The following is a 20,716-nucleotide window of genomic DNA, read 5'->3' on the forward strand; positions in this document are numbered from 1 at the left end:
AGCTGAGGCTGGGAGGGGATACTTCAGTGACATAAGTTACCTTATCAAATTTTAGCTCTTTCTCTCCTCTCTTCACCTGCCCCTGGACATCTCCCACATTCCTCAAATAATTCAAACATTCCTGTTATTCAAGTTAAGCTATTAGGCAATCCAGCTGGTGTTTTGTATCCTATCATGTTTACTACGCAAGATGTTTATTTGCACATCACACCCAAAATACCCCTGACTGCTGACTGGTGTGCTCTGATTCACATATTCCTTGCCTGTACCTTTATGTAGGAAAAAAACTGAGTTCACATGAATAAAAGATACTAAAAGGTCTGAGCCGGCAGAGATCACATCCACAACGCAAGACCAAGGTAGAGCAAAATGGCTTTATTGCGTACACCTGGGTGCAGGCGGGCTCAGCTGAGAACGGTTCAGCAGCGAATCAGGGTTGGGGTGTCGGTTATATACCCTAATTTTAGCTTCCGGCAGTTCCTGCTGATGTACTTTATCTGGCCCACTGTCCACTTTGCAGTAGGGCTGTTCTGGTATCTTGTCTGGCATCTGCTGGGTTATCCATTGCCTTGCGGATAATCCAGATAATCCTTATCCGTGCTCAACAGAAGGCTGAGCAAAGGTCATGCAAGCAACACAATTTCCACAGTTTCTGCCTTTTGCAAACTTTTGCCTTGACCCTTTAAAACATTACTGACCCTTTCAGATACTTCCAAAATAAAGTCATTTTTCCCTATCACCAAAGAAAAAACCTAATGTAGGTCAGCTCCTATGTTTTTTTTTCTTTATTGATTTGAGAGAGAGAGGAAATGAGAGGGAGAGAGAAACAGAAACATCGATGAGAGAGAACATCCACTGGCCACCTCCTGCATCCCATTGGGGATCAGGTCCACAACCTGGGCATGTGTCCTGACCGTCAAACCGGCGATCTCTTGGTGCACAGGTCGATGCTCAGCCACTGGGTCAGCTCCTTTTTGATACAATGGCTAAACAACTCCTAAAACATGAGCTTCTGTCCTCAGCTGAGCACCAGCAGCTTCTCTAGCACGGAGGAGGGAAAGGGGGTAGCTTCTACATAAAATCCCTCCACGCCAACAGTACACAAGCAAGCACCAAACCCTGGTCACCCTGGAAGCTCTGGGACTGGGGTGTGCGCACTGCAGGTGGCCCGTGTGCTAATTAGCAAAATGTACCCACGGTGAGAGGACCTCAGCCTCACCGAGCCACTACTTGGTCAAGGTGATGCTTTGTGACATTCAGAAAAGGCAGCCTTCCTCCAGGCGTTATTCCAGGCCAGGGCACGGCCTGACCGGCAGGAGCAGTTCTGCCTTCAGTCTCTACTGGCCCCACCCTGCCCGGTCCAGGTTCCCTTGTGTAGATGGCCCTGGAGACGGGTGGGTGGACAGAGGTCCGCAGCTTCAGCCAGACCATAGCAGGCAGAACACGGACCCCCACCAGTAAGATCAACCCCTTTCTTCCCGCTGAGAGGCAGGCACACAGCTCCAGCATGAAAAACCTCAATTACACTCAGCTCACGTATAAAAGATAAAACTTGAAGAAAAGACAGTTATAGAAACGTCTCTGTAGACCATAAAAATACTCTGGCTACATGAAAATCAAACACATTAATGCTTAAAGTTTTCCTTTCTTATTATTTTGCTTGGGTATTTGAATATAAATCTTTTGGTAAAACATGTTTAACTCAGATTCATACCAAATAATTGTCTATTTTTATATGGCAAAGTATGTCCTCACTTAGCATCACAGGTTCTTCAACTTTGAGCTAAACGACTTAACGGAACCAGTTTTACCAGAGGCTAACTGATATAAACAAGAGTTAAGTATCTACAATGTCTCATCAACGTCACAATGAAGCAATAGTGAACAAATGACATTATTGGAGGACCTGCTGCGTTCTAAATCTGGTACTTGCAATAACACATTCAGGAATAAATGCAAATTACCTTTTACGCCACCAAATGATCCATAAGTCATATTGCAGGCTGTTCTCTGAAGATTATGTTCATACATCAACTTGATCTGATATTGGTTCCCGTGTTCCACATTACCCAAGGTTCCTAAAGGACAGGAAAAAATCCTTTTATTGTTTTGTATTATTTACATTTTAAAAAAATAGTAATTTCTTCTCATCCTCTACATGGATTCTAAGTAATTCAATTTCAGTAAAACTTAACAGGACAGGGCAGTAAAACGTCGTGTATTGTCGACAATCAGCATGCGGATGGCCAGAACACCAGCACACTTCAACAAGTTAGCCTCAGCCAGCCCACGCCCTCAGATGAAATGCTACCCTGAGTGACATTTTATCACCTATTTTCATTATGTCTGAGTACAGTGTAGTTATTTGAATAACAACAAAACCCTCCCATTTCAGTTCTGAAATAAATGAGATTAAGTTCCTTGCACTTAGAAACAATTACAAAGACATGACTCAAAGTGTCTAAGAAAAAAATCCCCCACACGTTCCAGCAATTCCGTTTTCTGTCCCAAGTCTCAAAATACTCAAGTCCTCGTGCGTTACATCCTAATGTGATGGAGAGGTCTTCTAAGGCTTCCCTCAGCAAATAAATAGGACAAGGATGTCTTATTTGAAGTCTGCCAGGAAGAATCTCCTTAAAAACAAAGAAAAATACTTTCTCTGCATTTAACGAATCATATGTGCTATAATCACTTCCTAGTTCTTTCCAAATAAGAAAATATTATTTAGTCCTGGCCAGATAGCTCAATTGGTTAGAGCTTCATTCCATTATGCCAAGGTATTCGATCCCTGGCCAGGGCACATACAAGAATCAACCAACAAATGCATGAATAAACGGAACAACAAATCGATGTTTTTTTTTCTCTCTCTCTCTAATAGTCAATAAATGTTTTTTAATTAAAAAAGAAGATTCTTTAAGCGTATTTTACTTTCTGCTTTAGGCTTTCTAGAGTACTTACAGTTGAAGCTATATCCCAATGATCAGGCAAGAACATTACGGTTAAAAGAGGTGTTCAAAAGAAAAGGGATTAAGAATATGGCTTTTTCCATAAAGAAGAACCTTTGGCCCTGGCCGGTTTGGCTCAGCAGTTAGGGTGTCGGCCTGTGGTCCAGACCTGGGTTCGGTTCCCGCTAGGGGCATGTGCCTCGGTTGCAGTTTGTCCCCGGCCCTGGTTGGGTTCTGCGGGTGGCAGCCACTCAGTGTGTCCATTTCATGTTGATGTTTCTCTCTCTCTCTCTCTCCCTCCCACCCTATCTGAACAAAAAACAAAAAAATGTCCTCAGCTGAGGATAAAAAAAAAAAGAAGAATCTTTGTCATTCATTCAAAAATGCAAACGTTAAAAAAATGTTTTAATATTATAAAGCAAAAAAAATAGTTCCCAAACTGTACCGTGTTAGATCACTAAAACAATCTAAGGACAGTGTATGTATGTTATACACATACACACAGACTGATATAAATGTATACATGAGCATTTATTTGTTTTTTTGTCCAGGAGGATTCACCAATGTAGCCTGAGGTTGCAAGAATAGAAATATTTCTCTTTCCACGTTAGAATTGGGGCACCATACGTTAAAAAAATGTTAAGAAATTTCCCGCCAAATCACACAGCTGCTAAAGGACAGTGTTCCGACCAGGTGTCCAGATCCAGCACCATACATCCTGCCACCTGGTTGTCCCTCTCTGAACAACTTTCAGGGGCCTTGGTGAGCCAGTGGCAATTTCCCAAAAGAGCAGCAGCAAAAACATGCCACTTGCACCCCCACCTTTCTGGTCTTCTCCTCCTCGGTTGGAAGGGGCAGTGCTGAAAGAGAAAAACTAACAGGGGACGATTTCTGGGGGGAGAATCACTCTATTCAGATCTATGTCTCTAAAAATGGTAATAACAGACCTCGCGTGCCAATAGAATAGAAAAAGAAAAAGACTCAAATTTGCCAGCCAACCGTGATAGGAGATGAAATCTGTCTGGGGCCAAATGGTAGTAAAGCCAGTAAGGTCCAGGGAAACTGAGGGGTAATTACAACCATACTGGCCACGTGGGCAAAAGAAGAAAAGGAAAGCCACTACCCAAATAACGTACAGCATTAACCTAGAAGAGTTCCAGGAAAAGAAGTTCCAAGACACATTTGGTTTGTCCCTACAGAAATCGCAAATCTCCTTCCCCGAAACCAGATCAAGGCGCCTGAGGAAGGGATGCACTTACACTTGCCTGCCAGCCGAGAGGCCGGAGGGCACAGGCCGAGCAGTCAATATTTAAGCAAACTTGGCATGAACTAACACGGGGGCTTGTGTTCTGAACAAGCTCCACACACACTGGTCATTTTTTACATTTCAGGTGATAACACTTTAAAACTTAGCAATGTAGCACAGCCGGTGTGGCTCAGTAGATTGATCCTCCCGCAGACTGAGAGGTCCGGTTCGATTCCCGATCAGGGCACATGCCCAGGTTGCAGGCTCCATCCTCAGTGGGGGGCGTGCAGGAGGCAGCCAATCGATGTTGCTCTCTCAAACTGATGTTTCTATCTCCCTATCCCCTCCTCTCTCTCTCTCTAAAAAACCAATAAAAACATATTTTAAAAAAAATAAACTTGGTAGTGTAACTATGAAACAATAGGCAATATCCACAGATACTACTTTAAAATAAAGGTAGTGTCTGAAAATGTAAATTTTTTTCCTAGAGAAGCATCAATGATATAAGATTAAAATCACACAGGTTTTGCCTGTGGATACACAGACTGAATATAGTCAGTATATACCTACGATTATAATTGACCCATAGTTAAAGTCACTATGAAGTTTCATCACTTAGAAAGTAAGTGGCCCTGGCCCTGGCCAGTTTGGCTCAGCGGTTAGAGCGTCGGCCTGCGGTCCGGAGAGACCCAGGTTCGGTTCCCGCTAAGGGCATGTACCTCGGTTGCGGTTTGTCCCCGGCCCTGGTTGGGTTGTGTGGGTGGCAACCACTCGATGTGTCCCTTTCACGTCAATCTCTCTCTCTCTCTCTCTCTCTCTCTCTCTTTCTCTCTCCCTTCCTCTTTCTCTAAAAATCAATAAACTTTTTTTAAAGAAAATAAATGCATACTAGAACCTTTGTGCTGTTGGCCTTATTTAAACAATATCTTATTTAAACAAAAAAAATGTTCTATGAAAAATCAAAGGTCACTTTGACAACAGTTTTTGGTGCCATTTTAGACAACTGCAGAGAAATCTAATGATGTTAAATGAAATAAAAGCCTTCACAGAGTAAATTAAAAGGCTTGCTGTGTTAAATAACCTAATTAGATTACATAAATCTGTCAAAAGTAAGGAACCATGTTTCTGCCCTCTCATGGCAAACATTAAACTTCCATAAAAATGCCAAATGCTTAGCCAATGCTTGCTGAGAAGCACGGTTTTCAGAAAAGACCATTTAAGAGAAGGTAATCAGCCCTGGCCTGAGTGGTTAGTGCATCGGCCTGAGCACCAGAGGACCGAGGGTTCAAGTCTTGGTCAAGGGCACGTGCCTGGGTTGCAGGTTCCATCAGCCTGGTCAGGGCACGTGCAGGCCACAACCAACAGATGTGTCTCTCTCTCCCTCTCTCTACCCCCCTCACCCCCTCCATTCCACTCTCTCTAAAAATCAATGGAAAAAATATCCTCTGGTGAGGATTAACAAAAAGATAAAAACAATCTTTTAAAGAATTGTACACAAAACCTATATAATTTTCTAACCAATGTAACCCCGATAAATTCCATTAAAAAAAGAGAGAGTGAACTTAATCAGTATGGCTTAAGCTCACACATCTGCAACCACTTACTCAGGACTGAGACCCATCAGGAAGGAATCGGAGATGCCAGGGCTGCTTGCTCTCTGCCAAGTCTGATAAGGTGGGCGGACTTCAGGTCAGCAAGGGCCTGCTGACTGCACTAAGCATGCGTCTGAGGACGCAGCACCCACCAAAAAGAAGTCAGCACAGTAGCCTCTAACTATTAAGGGGTGTTTGGTGTGTCCAGGTGGTGTCTCCTCTAGTTTGCCTCAAATCTTTTCCTAGCCACACACAGCATACAAAAGAAGACAAGAAATAATTGGGGAGGAGACGGTTGGGGGTAAAGATGTCAATTTCAACAACACTGTCACCTGCTGACACTAGCGTTTTTACTTCAACTAGAAAATGTTTACGCTTCCCCTGTTACAGTGAAAGCCAGGGGAAAGTTCAGTCAGGAACCTCAAGAAACATTTCCGAGAGAACAAAAACATGAAGTCCCCTGCTTCTCAATTTAAGCCGAGCCAGGAAAAACAGACCGATTGTCAGCCTACGGATATTGGGAGAGTCTGCAGAAACAAGAGCCCAAGAGGGAAGGGAGGTGGGCCAGAAGGGAGCACAGGCTGGACAACGCCTCATCCCCAGGGAACACAGGGCTTGTAAACCAATACAAGGAGTAAAAGCGCGAGAAAAATCACATTCCCGTGACCAACTACTCTCATTTTCAACACCCACGTCCCATAAACAAGCTGGGAGTAAACATGCCGCTTTCTTTCAGTAGGCTTTTGTTTGTTTGTTTGTTTTTACAATTTTTTTCTTTATTGACTTTAGAGTGAGAGGAAAGGAGAGGGAGAGAGAGAGAGAAACTGCGATGAGAAAGATCATCGATTGGCCACCTCCTACGTGTCCCCTACTGGGGATGGGCTCACAACCTGGGCATGTGCCGTGACTGGGAATCGAACCAGCGACCCCTTGGTGCATGGGTCAACGCTCAACCACTGAGCCACACCAGTCGGGCTCAGTAAGCGTTTTTGATAAACATACATTGTACCTCTGGTCTATGCTCAGTGCCCAAGGGCAACTCTATTCTGTCTTTCTGGGCCATCATTCAAACAGGACCAGGGAAGGCCGAGAGTCTAACCTCTTTTCTAGTGTCTAGCATGCTTCCCTCTCCTGCCCTCTAGAGCCCCCATGGAACCCCCAGAAGGGACCAATTCCCGAAGAAGGATTCAGCAGTGACGGGAGCAAGACTTCCTCTTCCATGGCCTGCGTAACCCAGTTAATAAAATAGCACTCGAAGTTAACAGCCTTCCGATGGAAAACGAAGAGCAATGAGATAGATTCGTGCAATAAAGTAGCCTATGGCATGCCTTCTCCACCTACTCTGGAACACTGAACATTTGCCCCTACTAGGAGGGGCAACAACGGGAAGGTTTCACAGGACAGTGAGAGGTACTGCATAGGGCCTCTGTTGTAAAGAGAGTGGAAAAGGAAATGATCATGGTAACAGAGAAAGAAAAGAAGGGAGAAAAAGAATAATACCAAGAGCCCCGCCAGTGCGGCTCAGTGGTTGAGCATCGACCCATGCACCAGGAGGTCACCAGTTTGATTCCCAGTCAGGACACATGCCCAGGTTGTGGGCCCATCCCCAGTAGGGGGCATGCAGGAGGCGGCCAATCAATGTTCTCTCTCATCAATGTTTCTATGTCTCTCTCTTTTCCTCTCTCTCTAAAATCCATAAAGAAAAAAATATATTTAAAAAGAAAATAACTTTCGGCAAGCTGGCGGCGTTGGTAAACACGGTATCCATCCTCCCACAACCACATCAAAGTTATAACTAAACTACAGAACAACCATCCTTCAGAACCTCCTGACATCGAGCTGAACGGAAGTCCTACAACTACGGAATTAAAGCAGCAGCCACATCCAAGAGGGCGAACGGACGGGCTGGTCCCACACCCATGTGTGGCAGATAAAAATCAGGGGGACACCTCGGCTGGGAAGGTCCTCCCTGAGGACTGAGGGGTCCCCATCCCACACCAGGCGCCCCGCTCAGGGTTCCAGTGCCAGGAAGAGAATCCCCATCACTTCTGGCTGGAAAACCAGCGGGAACTGAGGCTCAGGGAGGCTGAGGCGGCTGGAGCCCCAGGCAGCTCCTTAAAGGGCCCGCGCACGGACTTATCGGACTCTCTCCCTCTGAGCTCAGAGGGGAGGCAGGTTGAGGGGTGCCAGAGACATACAGGAAAGAACTGAGCTGTTTGGCCTTGGGACAAAGGCTGGAGTGACAGCTTTCTCCTGGACAGAGGTGCTGGCGGAGGCTGATGTTCCTTTGGTGAGCCCTTCCCTGGGAAGGCAGGCAGCCGCCATATGTGGGACTCCAGCAACCTGGCTCACACTGGTAGCCCCACCCTGGTGATTCCCTGAGGCTCTGCCCCACCTGACTTGTAAGCCCACCCAAGCTGTTTCCAAAGGCTTTACCATAGGATTGGCCTATCTTGGATCCTGCTTCAGGTTTTCTTAAATTCTTTCAAACAAGCAGCATCTGTTCTCAGCAAGCCCCATACCTCTTGTTAAGTGGCCCCAGGCCTGGCACTAGAAGTAGCCAGCTTTGGTTCACAACTTGGCTTTTCCTGGACACCTCCAAGACCACCACAAGAAACAGCCATCTGCAAATCACTTTGTAGCTTATGCCAGCTCACCCTACATAGAACACCAGCAGTGGCTGACCTTGCCCCAGAGCCAGCACACCCAGTGGACAGCTTCAGACCACATCGAAACACCACCACCCAACCACCTCCACAAGTGACACACCCAGTGAGTGGACTCAGTGGGTACCAGAGCCCTGATGAAGTAAGTCTTGCTATGTGTGGTAGGCCCCTGCACAGCTGATCATCCAAGGGAGTCAGAGGTCGGTGGACAGTGGGCACAGCCAGTCTTTGCAACTGATCAGCCTGAGTAAATCCCTCCCATTGATATGCCAACAGCAATCAAGACTCAATTACAACAGAAGGGTGTACAGTCCACACTAGAGGTGCGCCTTGAGGGCCCAGCTGGCGTGAACAGGGAGGCTGTGCCACTAGATCCTACAGGTCACCTACAACAATAGGCCACCCTACGAAGCCTAGGAGACACAGCAACTCTACCTAATACACAGAAACAATCACAGAGAAGCAGCCAAAATGAGGAGACAAAGAAACATGTCCTAAATGAAAGAAAAGAACAAAACTCCAGGAAAAGAACTAAACAAAATGGAGATAAACAGTCACTCAGATGCAGAGTTCGAAACACAAGTCATAAGGTTGCTCAAGAAACTTGGTGAGACATTCAAGGGACTTAGTGAGACCTTTCAGGAACTTAAGGAGACCTCCAAGGAACTTAGTGAGAACATCAACAACATCAAAAAGGACCAGTCAGAAATGAAGGATGCGCTAACTGAAATAAAGAATAATTTACAGGGAATCAATAGTAGAGTAGGTAAAGCCAAGAAGCAAACCAGCGATTTGGAATATAATTAAGCAAAAACAACCCAATCAAAACAGTAAAAAGAAAAAAGAATCCAAAAAAAATGAGGATAGTGTGAGGAGCCTCTGGGACAAATTCAAGCATACCAACATTTGCATCATAGGGGTGCCAGAAGGAGAAGAGAGAGAACAAGAAATCAAAAACCTATTTGAAAAAATAATGACAGAAAACTTCCCTAACTTGGTGAAGGAAAGAGACATACAAGTCCAGGAAGCACAGAGAGTCCCAAACAAGTTGAACCCAAAGAGGTCCACACCAAGACACATCATCATCAAAATGCCAAAGGTTAAATACAAAGAGAGAGCCCTGGCCGGTTTGGCTCAGCGGTTAGAGCGTCGGCCTGTCGTACAGAGAGACCCGGGTTCGGTTCCCGCTAAGGGCAAGTACCTCGGTTGCAGTTTGTCCCCAGCCCTGGATGGGTCGTGCGGGTGGCAGCCACTTGATGTTTACCTTTCACGTCGATGTTTCTCTCTCTTTCTTCCTCTCTCTCCCACCCGCTCTATCTGAACAAAAAATGAAAAAATGTCCTCAGGTGAGGATAAATAAATAAATACATACATACATACATACATACACAGAGAGAATCTTAAAAGCAGCAAGAGAAAAGCAGTCCATTGCCTACAAAGGAGCTCCCATAAGACTGTCAGCTGATTTCTCAAAAGAAACTTTGCAGGCCAGAAAGGAGTGGCAAAAGATATTCAAGGTGGTGAAAAGCAATGACCTACAACCAAGATTACTCTATCCTGCAAAGCTATCATTTAGAATCAATGGACATATCAAGTGTTTCCCAGACAAGAAAAAGCTAAAGGAGTTCATCACCACCAAACCAGTATTATATGAAATGTTGAAGGGTCTTCTTGAAGGAGAAGGAGAACAAAAACATGAACAATAAAATGGCAGTAAATACATACCTATCAACAATTGAATCTACAAACAAAATGAGCAAGCAGAACAGAAACAGACTCATAGATACAGAGAACTTTTGATTGCTTGCCAGATGGATGGGGGCTGGAGGGATGGGTGAAAAAGATGAAGGAATTAAGAAGCACAAATTGGTTTTTAGACTGGTGAACCTCAAAGGAAAGGGGGAAGAGAAGGTGGGATGAGATAAACCAAAGAACTTCTATGCATAGATGCATAACCAATGGACACCAACAATAGTGCGGGGAAGGCAGGAGGGGGGCAGGATTGGGGAGGAGGGGGTCAATGGGGAAAAAAGAGGGGGACCATCTATAATACATTCAACAATAAAGATGAGTTTTTAAAAAAGAAAATAAGAATGAGCCACTACCAATCACCTCAGCATACCCAGAAATTAGTTCATTCATTCATTCAACAAATATACCAACCACATGCCCTATGCCAATCACTGAAGCCTGCCTCAGGAATCCAACAGACTGCACCCCAGAAAGAGACTGCCTAGGACCATCCAGCTCAGTGACAGCAAAAACAAATCGGCATTCAAATTGAAAGCAAAATACAAAGAAAGCCCAAACCAACAGAATGAGCGTGAGAGAGAGACTTCAGGGACATGGACAACCGCGGGTGACTGCAGCTGGGGGAGAAGAGGGGGTGGAGGTAGAAGAGGGCATAGAGGAGACAAATGGTGATGGAAAAAATAAAATAAAATAAAATAAAGAGAATGAATGTGAGAAATCCAAATCCTGAAAGCGAACATTTACAGCAGACTCCAAAGGTGAGTATCATTTGAATAAGGAAGAGGCCCACAGACTCTTCGCTTTACTGCACCCAAAAAAAACTTCCTAGTATTGATAACCATAAAACTAACTCTTTCAACTTGAACTAAAAGTTATTTCATAAGTGAAACGATTTTGGGGTTACTTTTTATATTTTTAGTAAGGCCCAAAACGCTTAAACGAAACCACTGTTAACTAACCTACTTGTACCCATAGAACAGTGTCAGGATTGAAATCTGATTAAGTCTCAAATATGTGCCCTGAGGTCTGGTTCGGCGAAGACAACCAAAGGCCAAGAAATTGGAACTGTAAAGAAAAAACACTTGAGGTTCACCAAAGAAAATGTACTGTAAACCACTATGACTCAGAAAGAGACAGAAAAAACCACTATGATTCAGCATCTAATGAATTTTGTTACTGTTATTGCATATTTCTTAAGACTCAAGTGTCCTAAGTACCCAGAACTGGTCTCTATTAGTCACAGGCAATCCTGGACACAATTCCTGAGAGGAAGGAGTTACAAGGAGCCCTCTACTAGAAATTTCAGTAAGCATGGAAATAGCAGACCAAGAAAATATAACAGCCTAAGTACCCGAAAGAATAAATGAACAAGGGGGAAATGCTTATTAGGTTAAGAAAACCTGGCCAGCCCTGGCCGGTTTGGCTAAGCGGTTAGAGCATCAGCCTGCGGTCCAGAGAGACCCAGTTCGGTTCCCGCTAAGGGCACGTACCTCGGCTGCAGTTTGTCCCCAGCCCTGGTTGGGTCGTGAGGGTGGCAGCCACTCGATGTGTCTCTTTCACGTCGATGTTTCTCTCTCTCTCTCTCTCCCTCCCACTCTACCTGAACAGAAAATGGAAAAATGTTCTCTGGTGAGGATAAAAAACAAAAATCAGGAGGACACCTCGGCTGGGAAGGTCCTCCCTGAGGACTGAGGGATCCCCGTCCCACACCAGGTGCCCCGCTCAGGGTTCCAGTGCCAGGAAGAGAATCCCCATCACTTCTGGCTGGAAAACCAGCGGGAACTGAGCTCAGGGAGGCTGAGGCGGCTGGAGCCCCAGGCAGCTCCTTAAAGGGCCCGCGCACGGACTTATCGGACTCTCTCCCTCTGAGCTCGGAGGGGAGGCAGCTCGAGGGGCGCCAGAGACATACAGGGAAGAACTGAGCTGTTTGGCACTGGAGCGAGGGCTGGAGAGGGGGCTTTCCCTGGGACAAATGTGCTGTCAGAGGCCTTTGGTCCTTTGGTGAGCCCTTCCCTGGGGTGGCACACAGCTGCCATATCTGGGGCTCCAGCAACCTGGCTCTCACTGGTAGCCCCGCCCTCGTGACTCCCTGAGGCCCCGCCCTGCCCCACCCAACTTTCAGGCCCACCCAAGCTGTTGCCAGTTGCTTTACCATAGGATTGACCTGTTTTGGATCCTGCTTCAGGTTTTCTTAAATTCTTTCAAACAAGCAGCATCTGGTCTCAGCTAGCGCCATATCTCTTGTTAAGTAATACATAGAAACAAACACAGGGAGGCAGCCAAAATGAGGAGACAAAGAAACAGGTCCCAAATGAAAGAACAGAACAACACCCCAGGAAAAGAACTATGCGAAATGGAGATAAGCAACCTCACAGATGCTGAGTTCATAATACTGCTTATAAGGATGCTCAATGAACTTAGTGAGAACCTCAGCGAATTTAGTGAGGGCCTCAAGAGCATAAAAAAGAACCAGTCAGAAATGAAGGATGCACAGTCAGAAATGAAGGAGGCACTAACTGAAATAAAGAATAATTTACACAGATTCAGTAGTAGAGTAGGTAAAGCCAAGAAGCAAACCAGCGATTTGGAATAAAAGGAAGCAAAAAACACCCAATCAGAATAGCAAAAACAAAGAAGAATCCAAAAAAGTGAGGACAGTGTAAGGAACCTCTGGGACAACTTCAAGCGTGCCAACATTTGCATCTTGGGGGTGCCAGAAGGAGAAGAGAGAGAACAAGAACTCAAAAACCCATTTGAAACAAGAATGGCAGAAAACTTCCCTAACTTGGTGAAGGAAACAGACATACTAGTCCACGAAGCACAGAGAGTCGCAAACAAGATGAACCCCAAGAGGCCCACATCAAGACACATTATCATCAAAATACAAAAGGTTCAAGACAAAGAATATTAAAAGCAGCAAGAGAAAAGCAGTTAGTTACCTACAAGGGAGTTCCCATAAGACTGTCAGCTTATTTGTCAAAAGAAACTTTGCAGGCCAGAAGGGAGAGGCAAGAAATATTTAGAGTGATGAAAAGCAAGAACCTACAACCAAGATTACTCTATCCTGCAAAGTTGTCATTTAGAATCGATGGCCATAAAAAGATTTTCCCAGACAAGAAAAAGTTAAAGGAGTTCATCACCACCAAACCGTTATTATATGAAATGTTGAAGGGTCTTTTTGAAGAAAAAGATAAAATATATGAACAAACAAAATGGCAATGAATACATATCTATCGACAATGGAATCCACAAACAAAATGAACAGGCAGAACAGAAACAGTCTCATAGATACAGAGAACATTTTGTTGGTTGCCAGATGGGAGGGGAGTTGAGGGAATGGGTTAAACAGTGAAGGGATTAAGAAGTACAAATTGGTTGCTAGAATGACAAACCTCAAAGAGAAGGGGGTTGGGGGTTGGGAAGAAATAAATAAAGAACTTATATGCATAACCAATGGACACAGACAACAGTGTGGGGAAAGGCAGGAGGGGGGCATGAGCGGGGAGGAGGGGGTCAATGGGGGGAAAATGAGGAACATCTGTAATACATTCAACAATAAAGATTAAAAAAGAAGAAAAAAGAAGAAAACCTTCAAATGAATGTTTTGTGTTCTCTACCAAGTCAACATTAGAGAATATCTATTCTTTCATAATATTAAAAAGCCTAGTTTTTAATACAGATTCTTCATTAGGAAAAAAGTTCTTACCTGAGACAGAGTAGACACAGAGTTTTCTGGAATGCAGCACAGCCAGATGAAGCGTTTCAGTACCTCTGAAAAATGGGGAAAGTTTTAAAAGTTTAAATATTAGTTTCCGATGCAACCAAAAGGCTGTAGAATAAATTTTAAAAGTGATTATAACCACAGTCTGCCATGGTAAACTAAGTCACCAGATAACATTCTAAGCTGAAAAATAAAGGTAACAACAAACAGCCGGTTTGACAGTCCTGGGAGCCCAGGGCTGGGCCTTACGGAGCGGCCGAGGGACCCTCCCTCCCAGAAAGTCCTGTGGAAGGCTCTTCTGAGTGCTGTCCCACAGCACAGAGACCCACACGTCCTGGCTCTCCAGCCAATTCACCTGTGACCTTGGGCAAGTCCCTTAATCTCTCTGGGCCTGTTCTCCCTTCTGGAAAATAAGAGGTTTCCATTGAATGAAATAAAATCATGTGACAGCACCTTGTAAACTAAAAGCACCATAGAGTGCTAACCATGATTAAACAATAGTAATGATTTTAAATGACGCTCATCACGTCTAGCTCTGAAACATTATGAAAGGTACTGAAAATATTTCAGCTTAGCCACTGCTACCACTCACTGCCCAGCCTGTCAAGTGGTTTTGAGGGACAAGGAAGGCAGAGTCTAGAAATCCGAAATTCAAAGTCTGCAAGGGTCAAGCCAGTGGGTATAAATGAGTAAAGGTGTAAATGGTTGTAGTCACTGGACATGGGGTGGTGGGGGGGGATGGACTAAAGGCCATTGCTACTCAGTTCTGGGCTTGTGGCCAGATCTCCACACTTTTTTTCCCCAAGAAAAGCCAGAATGTATGCAAAATCTCCTGCTCCATATATATGTGTGTGCATGTGGGGTGTGTGTGGGTGTATATACATATGAGTTTATTTGAGCCAACTGACTTCATATGCTGGGAAGCAAGACCTTTTCCTGTTCTCAAATGTTGGCAAGTCCCTTCCATCTCAGACACACCTGCCAGCAGGCCTCCAAGGTCGGAACTGCGTTCTACACTGTTCTAAACTGCAGGGATGAGAGTTGACATCTTAGGACCTGGTTCAGACCCTGACTCAGTACCTTGATATTTGTGTGATCATTCAGTCTTTCAGAGGGTTAGTCTCTCACTTAGAAAATAAGAATTATATTTCCTGAAACTTGCAAAACATTGTTACAATGAATACATAAATACCCACCACTTGCTCTACTACGAGAGGATGCAAATCCACACAACCATCATTATTTGATATTGCCTTCAGACATTTTTATATGTGCCCTGAACACTCAAAACAAGTTTTCCATTGTGCACAGGAAAAGATAGTAGAGAGTGGAGTCCGGCAGGCCTGGGTCTGAACCCCCTGGGTGACCTCCAGCTCTGAGCTCCAGCTAGTTTCCTTATCTCTGAATGCAGATCACATCTCAGAGACAAGAGTGATGAGATGGTACTAGTTCATTAATACTAGTACAGTATCCACTCACTAATGTTAACCTCCTCCCTTCCAACAAGTGATCACATAGATGAAGTCCACACTTAGGACTGCTGGATAAAATGACTGTCATAGCATTTCACTTTTTTTTTTTTTGGTGGTACCTGCCCCTAGCAGGAACCAAACCCGGGACTCTCTGGCCCACAGGCAGATGCTCAACCGCTGAGCCAAACTGGCCAGGGCACATTTCACTTTTTAAAAAGACAAAAAGGTCAGCATCCTTTTCGCCCCTCACTGTGTATATAGTATGTGCTAAGCACACAATGGCACCTGATCGCACCAGCCTGTAGATGGAGAAGTCACCGACCACAGCAGTCACATCTCCCTGATGCACCCTGTCACCGTGCACAAAAGCCCTGGCCTAGCCATCCACGAAGCAGCTGCCCATCAGGAGAGGGGTACGGGGCAGGAGCGGTTGTTCAGGTTTCTCCAGCAGGACTCGGGGCCCTGAATAAATGGAAGCTGGGGCCAATAAGTTATGATGAGCAGATAAGATGAGGGGAGCCAAAATCCAGAGCTCAGGGCACTCTGGGACTCAAGAAGCCAAAAGAGGGGTCCAAAAGAAGAGGCAGGGGAGAACGAGACCACCGCTGCCTACGTAACTTCTCACAATGGATACTTTCCTAAGTGATAAACACAGGCTTAAGGCTGAGTACTGCCGTTTGTGACAACATGGGTGGATCCTGAGAGTATCATGCTAAGCAATGTAAGTCAAATGGAAAAGGACAAGAACCATATGATTTCACTCCTATGTGGGATATAAAACAGAAAGCAATAAACAAACAAGCAAAACAAGTAAGTTCATAGGCACGGACAATAGTATGGTGGTTACCAAAAGAAAAGGGGAAAAGAAAAGAATAAAAAGAATAAGGGGTCAGATATATGGTAAGAGACGGAGACAGGACTTCGGGTGGTGTTCTGTACACAACACCATGTACAGATGATGTATCACAGAAAGGTACACTTGAAACCTATATAATTATTAACCAATGTCCCTCGATAAATTTAATTTAAGAAAAAGAAATACAGGCTTATTTTAAGAAAATTCATGTATGAAAATAAGATAAAATCAGCAATATCATCAGTAAATAAAAAGCAGACATAGTAAACAAAATGTAAACTAATAAACAGTTTTCTAAAATAAATTAGGTTTAAAAGTATAAAGTACGTTGAAACAAAGCTCCTGTAAGGGAAGACTTAACTTCATTGGTTGATCTGGCTTCTTTTAAGAAACTAAGGACCTCTCGCCCTGGCCGGTTTGGCTCAGCGGTTAGAGCATCGGCCTGCGGTCCGGAGAGACCCGGGTTCAGTTCCCGCTAAGGGCACGTACCTCGGTTGCAGTTTGTCCCCGGCCTTGGTTGGGTCGTGTGGGTGGCAACCACTCGATGTGTCGCTTTCACGTCGATGTTTCTCTCTCTCTCTCTCCCTCCCACTCTATCTGAACGAAATATCGAAAAATGTCCTCGGGTGAGGATAAAAAAAAAAAAAAAGAAAGAAACTAAGGACCTCTCTACCCCAAACAAGTAATTCATTTTAAAGCTTCAAAGTTATATTGGCATAACTGCTACTTTATCTAATTATTTAAAGAGACATTTACACAACCTGAACATTTAGTGTTTAAGTAAGTGAATACTTTCTATTTCTATATCTGGTTATTTGCAAAAGTTTATCTCTTTTCCGTTAAGTTTCTGATCCATCAGGCATCTTAGATCTGTTACTACTTTTTAAAAATGTCCTAAATGATTTTATCTTAAATGTATAGGCTTCCATGTTAAAAAAAAAAAAAAAATCAGTACACAAGGAATACCTAGGTGACAATATGCAGAAAATATATCGAATCCACAAATGTGACACGGTAAGAGATTGAAGAGAACGATACACTCCAAGTAAAATAAAATGCCAGAATCTGTGGGCCGTACTTACGAAACAAACTTTCCTACTTCTACTTGCAGTATTGGATCTCGTAGATGAACTTCTAGAAGCAAATCTTCAGCTTGAGCTCCATCTCCTGTTTTTACAGGATGGGGGCTAAAGATTCGTAGGTATCCCATAAAGCTACCCACAATTATTTTATCTGTAGAGAGATTTAAAGAAAATCAGGAAGAAATAGTGACAAAATTTCTTTGGAAATAAACTTTGTAATGGTAATGACTCTTTTAAGTTGCCAAATAGCAGGGGAATCATGAGGTGTTTTTCGTGGGGTTTTTTTTGTTGTTGTTTTTTATCCTCATCCGAGGACATTTTTGTACCCATCCTCAGATAGAGCAGGAGGGAGAGTGGGAGGAAGAGAGAGAGAGAAACATTGATGTGAGAGAGACACATCGACTGGTTACCACCCACACGACCCCAACCGAGGCCAGGGACAAACTGCAACCAAGGTACATGCCCTTAGCAGAAACCAAACCAAGGGCTCTCTGGTCTGCGGGCCGACACTCTAACTAACCTCTGCGCCAAACCAGCCAGGGCAATAAGCATTATTTTTAAGAGGTCAATGACTATCCAGATTAAAAAAAAAAAAAACTCATCTCTATAAATCATTAAAAAGCAAATACAAATTTCAAATAATGATAGAGAACTAAAATGTTTTAAAGACCACCTTAAAAATATGAAGATGCAGCCCTGGCCGGTTTGGCTCAGCGGTTAGAGCGTCGGCCTGGGGTCTGGAGAGACCAGGGTTCGGTTCCCGCTAAGGGCACGTACCTCGGTTGCAGTTTGTCCCCGGCCCTGGTTGGTCGTGCGGGTGGCAGCCACTCGATGTGTTCCTTTCGCATCGATGTTTCTCTCTCTCTGTTCCTCTCTCTCCCTCCCACTCTACCTGAACAAAAAATGGAAAAATGTCCTCGGGTGAGGATAAAAATAAATAAATAAATAAATAAAAATATGAAGATGCAAACAGGAGTACCTAATATAAGAATAAAATAGAATGTTGTTTCTAGTATGATAATATGAAAATGAAAACAATGATTTAACAGTTGTTTTCTACAAACTAATAGAGCTTACATAATTTCTCCATTCTTGTATGAATGGCTTTCAGATTCAATTTGAAAAGAATGTAATTTGCTTCCTGTGCAGAGAGCACTCTTGCAAACATAGTAAACATTCCTTAAACCCACTGGAACTTCCTTTTTGTTTTTTATTGATTTTGAGAGAGAGAGTAAGGGAGAGGGAGAGAGAAAGAGAAAAACAAGGATGTGAGAGCAAAACATCAATGGGCTGCCTCCTGCGCACCTCCTACTGGGGATTGAGCCTGCAACCTGGGCGTGTGCCCTGACCAGGAATCCAACCAGCAACCTTCCAGTGAACAGGACAATAACCTACTGAGCCACACTGGCCAGGGCAAACCTGCTGGACTTTCTATAAGAAGTGTGGCAAGCATCAGCCCCACAAAGGAACACAGTACAAGAACAGCAAGGATGCTCTATATTTGCAGGGACGGCACATTATGACAGGAAGCTGGGTGGCTATGGTGGGCAGACTAAGCCGATTTTCCACAAAACGGCTAAAACTACAAAGATTGTGCTGAGGCTTGAAGAGTCCAACTGCAGGTCTAAGAGAATGCTGGCTATTAAGAGAGTGCAGCATGTCGAACTGGGAGGAGATACGAGAAAGGGCCATGGCTACCTGGTAGCTCAATTGGTTAGAGCATCATCCTGATACACTAAGGTTATGGTTTGATCACTGGTCAGGGCATATACCAGTGAATGCAGAAGTAAGTGGAATAACAAATTGGTTTCTCTCTCCCCCCATCCTTCCTCCCTCTCTCTCTCTAAAACAATAAAAAATAACAATTAAAAAGAAGAGAAAGGGCCAAGTGATCCAGTTCTAAGCTTCATATTTTGTTTTATTATGTGACAATAAAATCTTGCGGATAAATTAATAAATAAAAAGAACGTAATTTTTCTTTCAAATAATTTCTAAAAAAGAAACTTTTTCAAAATTCAAAGTATTTTACTAGTTCTAATTTTGCAACAAATGAAAACAAATTAAACGATATTTTATCATTTTTTTCTGAGTTCCAGCAAAGAGCATGACAGAATCAACGAAACCAGAAAGACACAAACTGCTAAACAGACGAATTGTATTTATCATCCTGCTACCTAAAGATCACTTATAAGAATAACTTCAGCCCTGGCTGGTATGGCTCAGCAGTTAGAGCATCAGCCTGCGGTCCAGAGAGACCCAGGTTCGGTTCCCGCTAAGGACGCGTGCCTCGGCTGCAGTTTGTCCCCAGCCCTGGTTGGGTCATGCGGGTGGCAGCCACTCGATGTGTCTCTTTCACGTCGATGTTTCACTCTCTCTCTCTTCCTCTCTCTCCCTTCCACTTTATCTGAATAAAAAATGGAAAGGTGTCCTCAGGTGAGGATAATAAAAAAAAAAAAAAAAGAATAACTTCAAAATGAGGGCATAATTATGACAGGTCACTGAGGTTCTATCAAGTACATATTTTAAAAGGAAGTTGTTTTTATGTCGTCTCTATAATGCTTTACTCCGAGATACAGAGTCATAAGCTACTTACCTTCTCCATTTCCAGTATTATCAACATCAGCCAAACACAAACAGCCTTGATCAAATTCTTCTTTTTCTCCCAGAACAGTAGACCACCAATCACGGGCTTTAAATAAAGACATTTTCGTTCACTCTAAAAAGAAAACATGTATTTATAGTAAAAATCCATTTCACACCATGAATTATGAATTAATTACCTGTTAAGGCAAACAAATTAAACTTGGACAACATTGAGAAAAACATTCCTGTATTAACTTTATTTATTTTTTTGTATTTGGTGGACCTATGTGGAACCACAAATCCAAATGGGAGGAAGCATTAATCAGATATTTTGCAAGGACCTTGGAAAGTCAGGCTGAAAAATTACACATTTATGTTGGACCACTTCTCTCTTCTGTGAGATTTCGTAGACAACTGCACAAAGTAACAAAAAAATATTCTTTGGAAGATCAAGGTTGAAATTCTAGCATCACTAGTTAGCACATAATTCCTTAGCACAAGACCTAATGTCTCTTCAGTGTGGCCACTGGGAAGGCTGCAGCACCTCCTGCCACAATGAGTTGCTGAGAAGAGCCAATGAGATCGATGCCGCAAATGACTAACACCGGAACTGGTATATTACAGTACTCAAAGGGCACTCCCTCCCCTCCCCCAGTATAACTGTACAAAGGCCCGATGAAAAAAGGGAAATCCACACCAAAAAAGCAGCAGGAAAACTAGGTTATAGATGCATTTATACCATCACCTACCTGTGGTGACCTCGAGCAACCCACACCCCTCTCTGGGCTTTGATTCCTCATG

General features: G+C 43.7%; 1 protein-coding gene across 10 annotated transcripts in view; it reads right to left on the reverse strand.

Annotated features, from left to right (window-relative positions):
• Window positions 1-20,716, reverse strand: part of BBS9 (Bardet-Biedl syndrome 9) — a 378,994-nt gene that overhangs the window by 350,634 nt on the left and 7,644 nt on the right. For 5 of the 10 annotated variants that reach the window (XM_036246696.1, XM_036246699.1, XM_036246695.1 and 2 more), the window contains exons 2-5: window positions 19,926-20,048; window positions 17,333-17,483; window positions 13,908-13,972; window positions 1,965-2,078 (exon numbers count right to left, since the gene is read on the reverse strand). In XM_036246696.1, the coding sequence (XP_036102589.1) occupies window positions 1,965-2,078; window positions 13,908-13,972; window positions 17,333-17,483; window positions 19,926-20,037 (442 nt within the window). In that variant the 5' untranslated portion in view covers window positions 20,038-20,048. Of the gene's footprint in view, window positions 1-1,964; window positions 2,079-2,487; window positions 2,634-5,795; window positions 5,917-13,907; window positions 13,973-17,332; window positions 17,484-19,925; window positions 20,049-20,716 lie in introns of those variants that run through there. The other 5 variants (XM_036246703.1, XM_036246704.1, XM_036246705.1 and 2 more) reach the window with 5 other exon arrangements.

Source organism: Molossus molossus, unplaced genomic scaffold, assembly GCF_014108415.1.
Source record: "Molossus molossus isolate mMolMol1 unplaced genomic scaffold, mMolMol1.p scaffold_m16_p_7, whole genome shotgun sequence".
In the NCBI taxonomy this organism is placed as follows: Eukaryota; Metazoa; Chordata; class Mammalia; order Chiroptera; family Molossidae; genus Molossus; species Molossus molossus.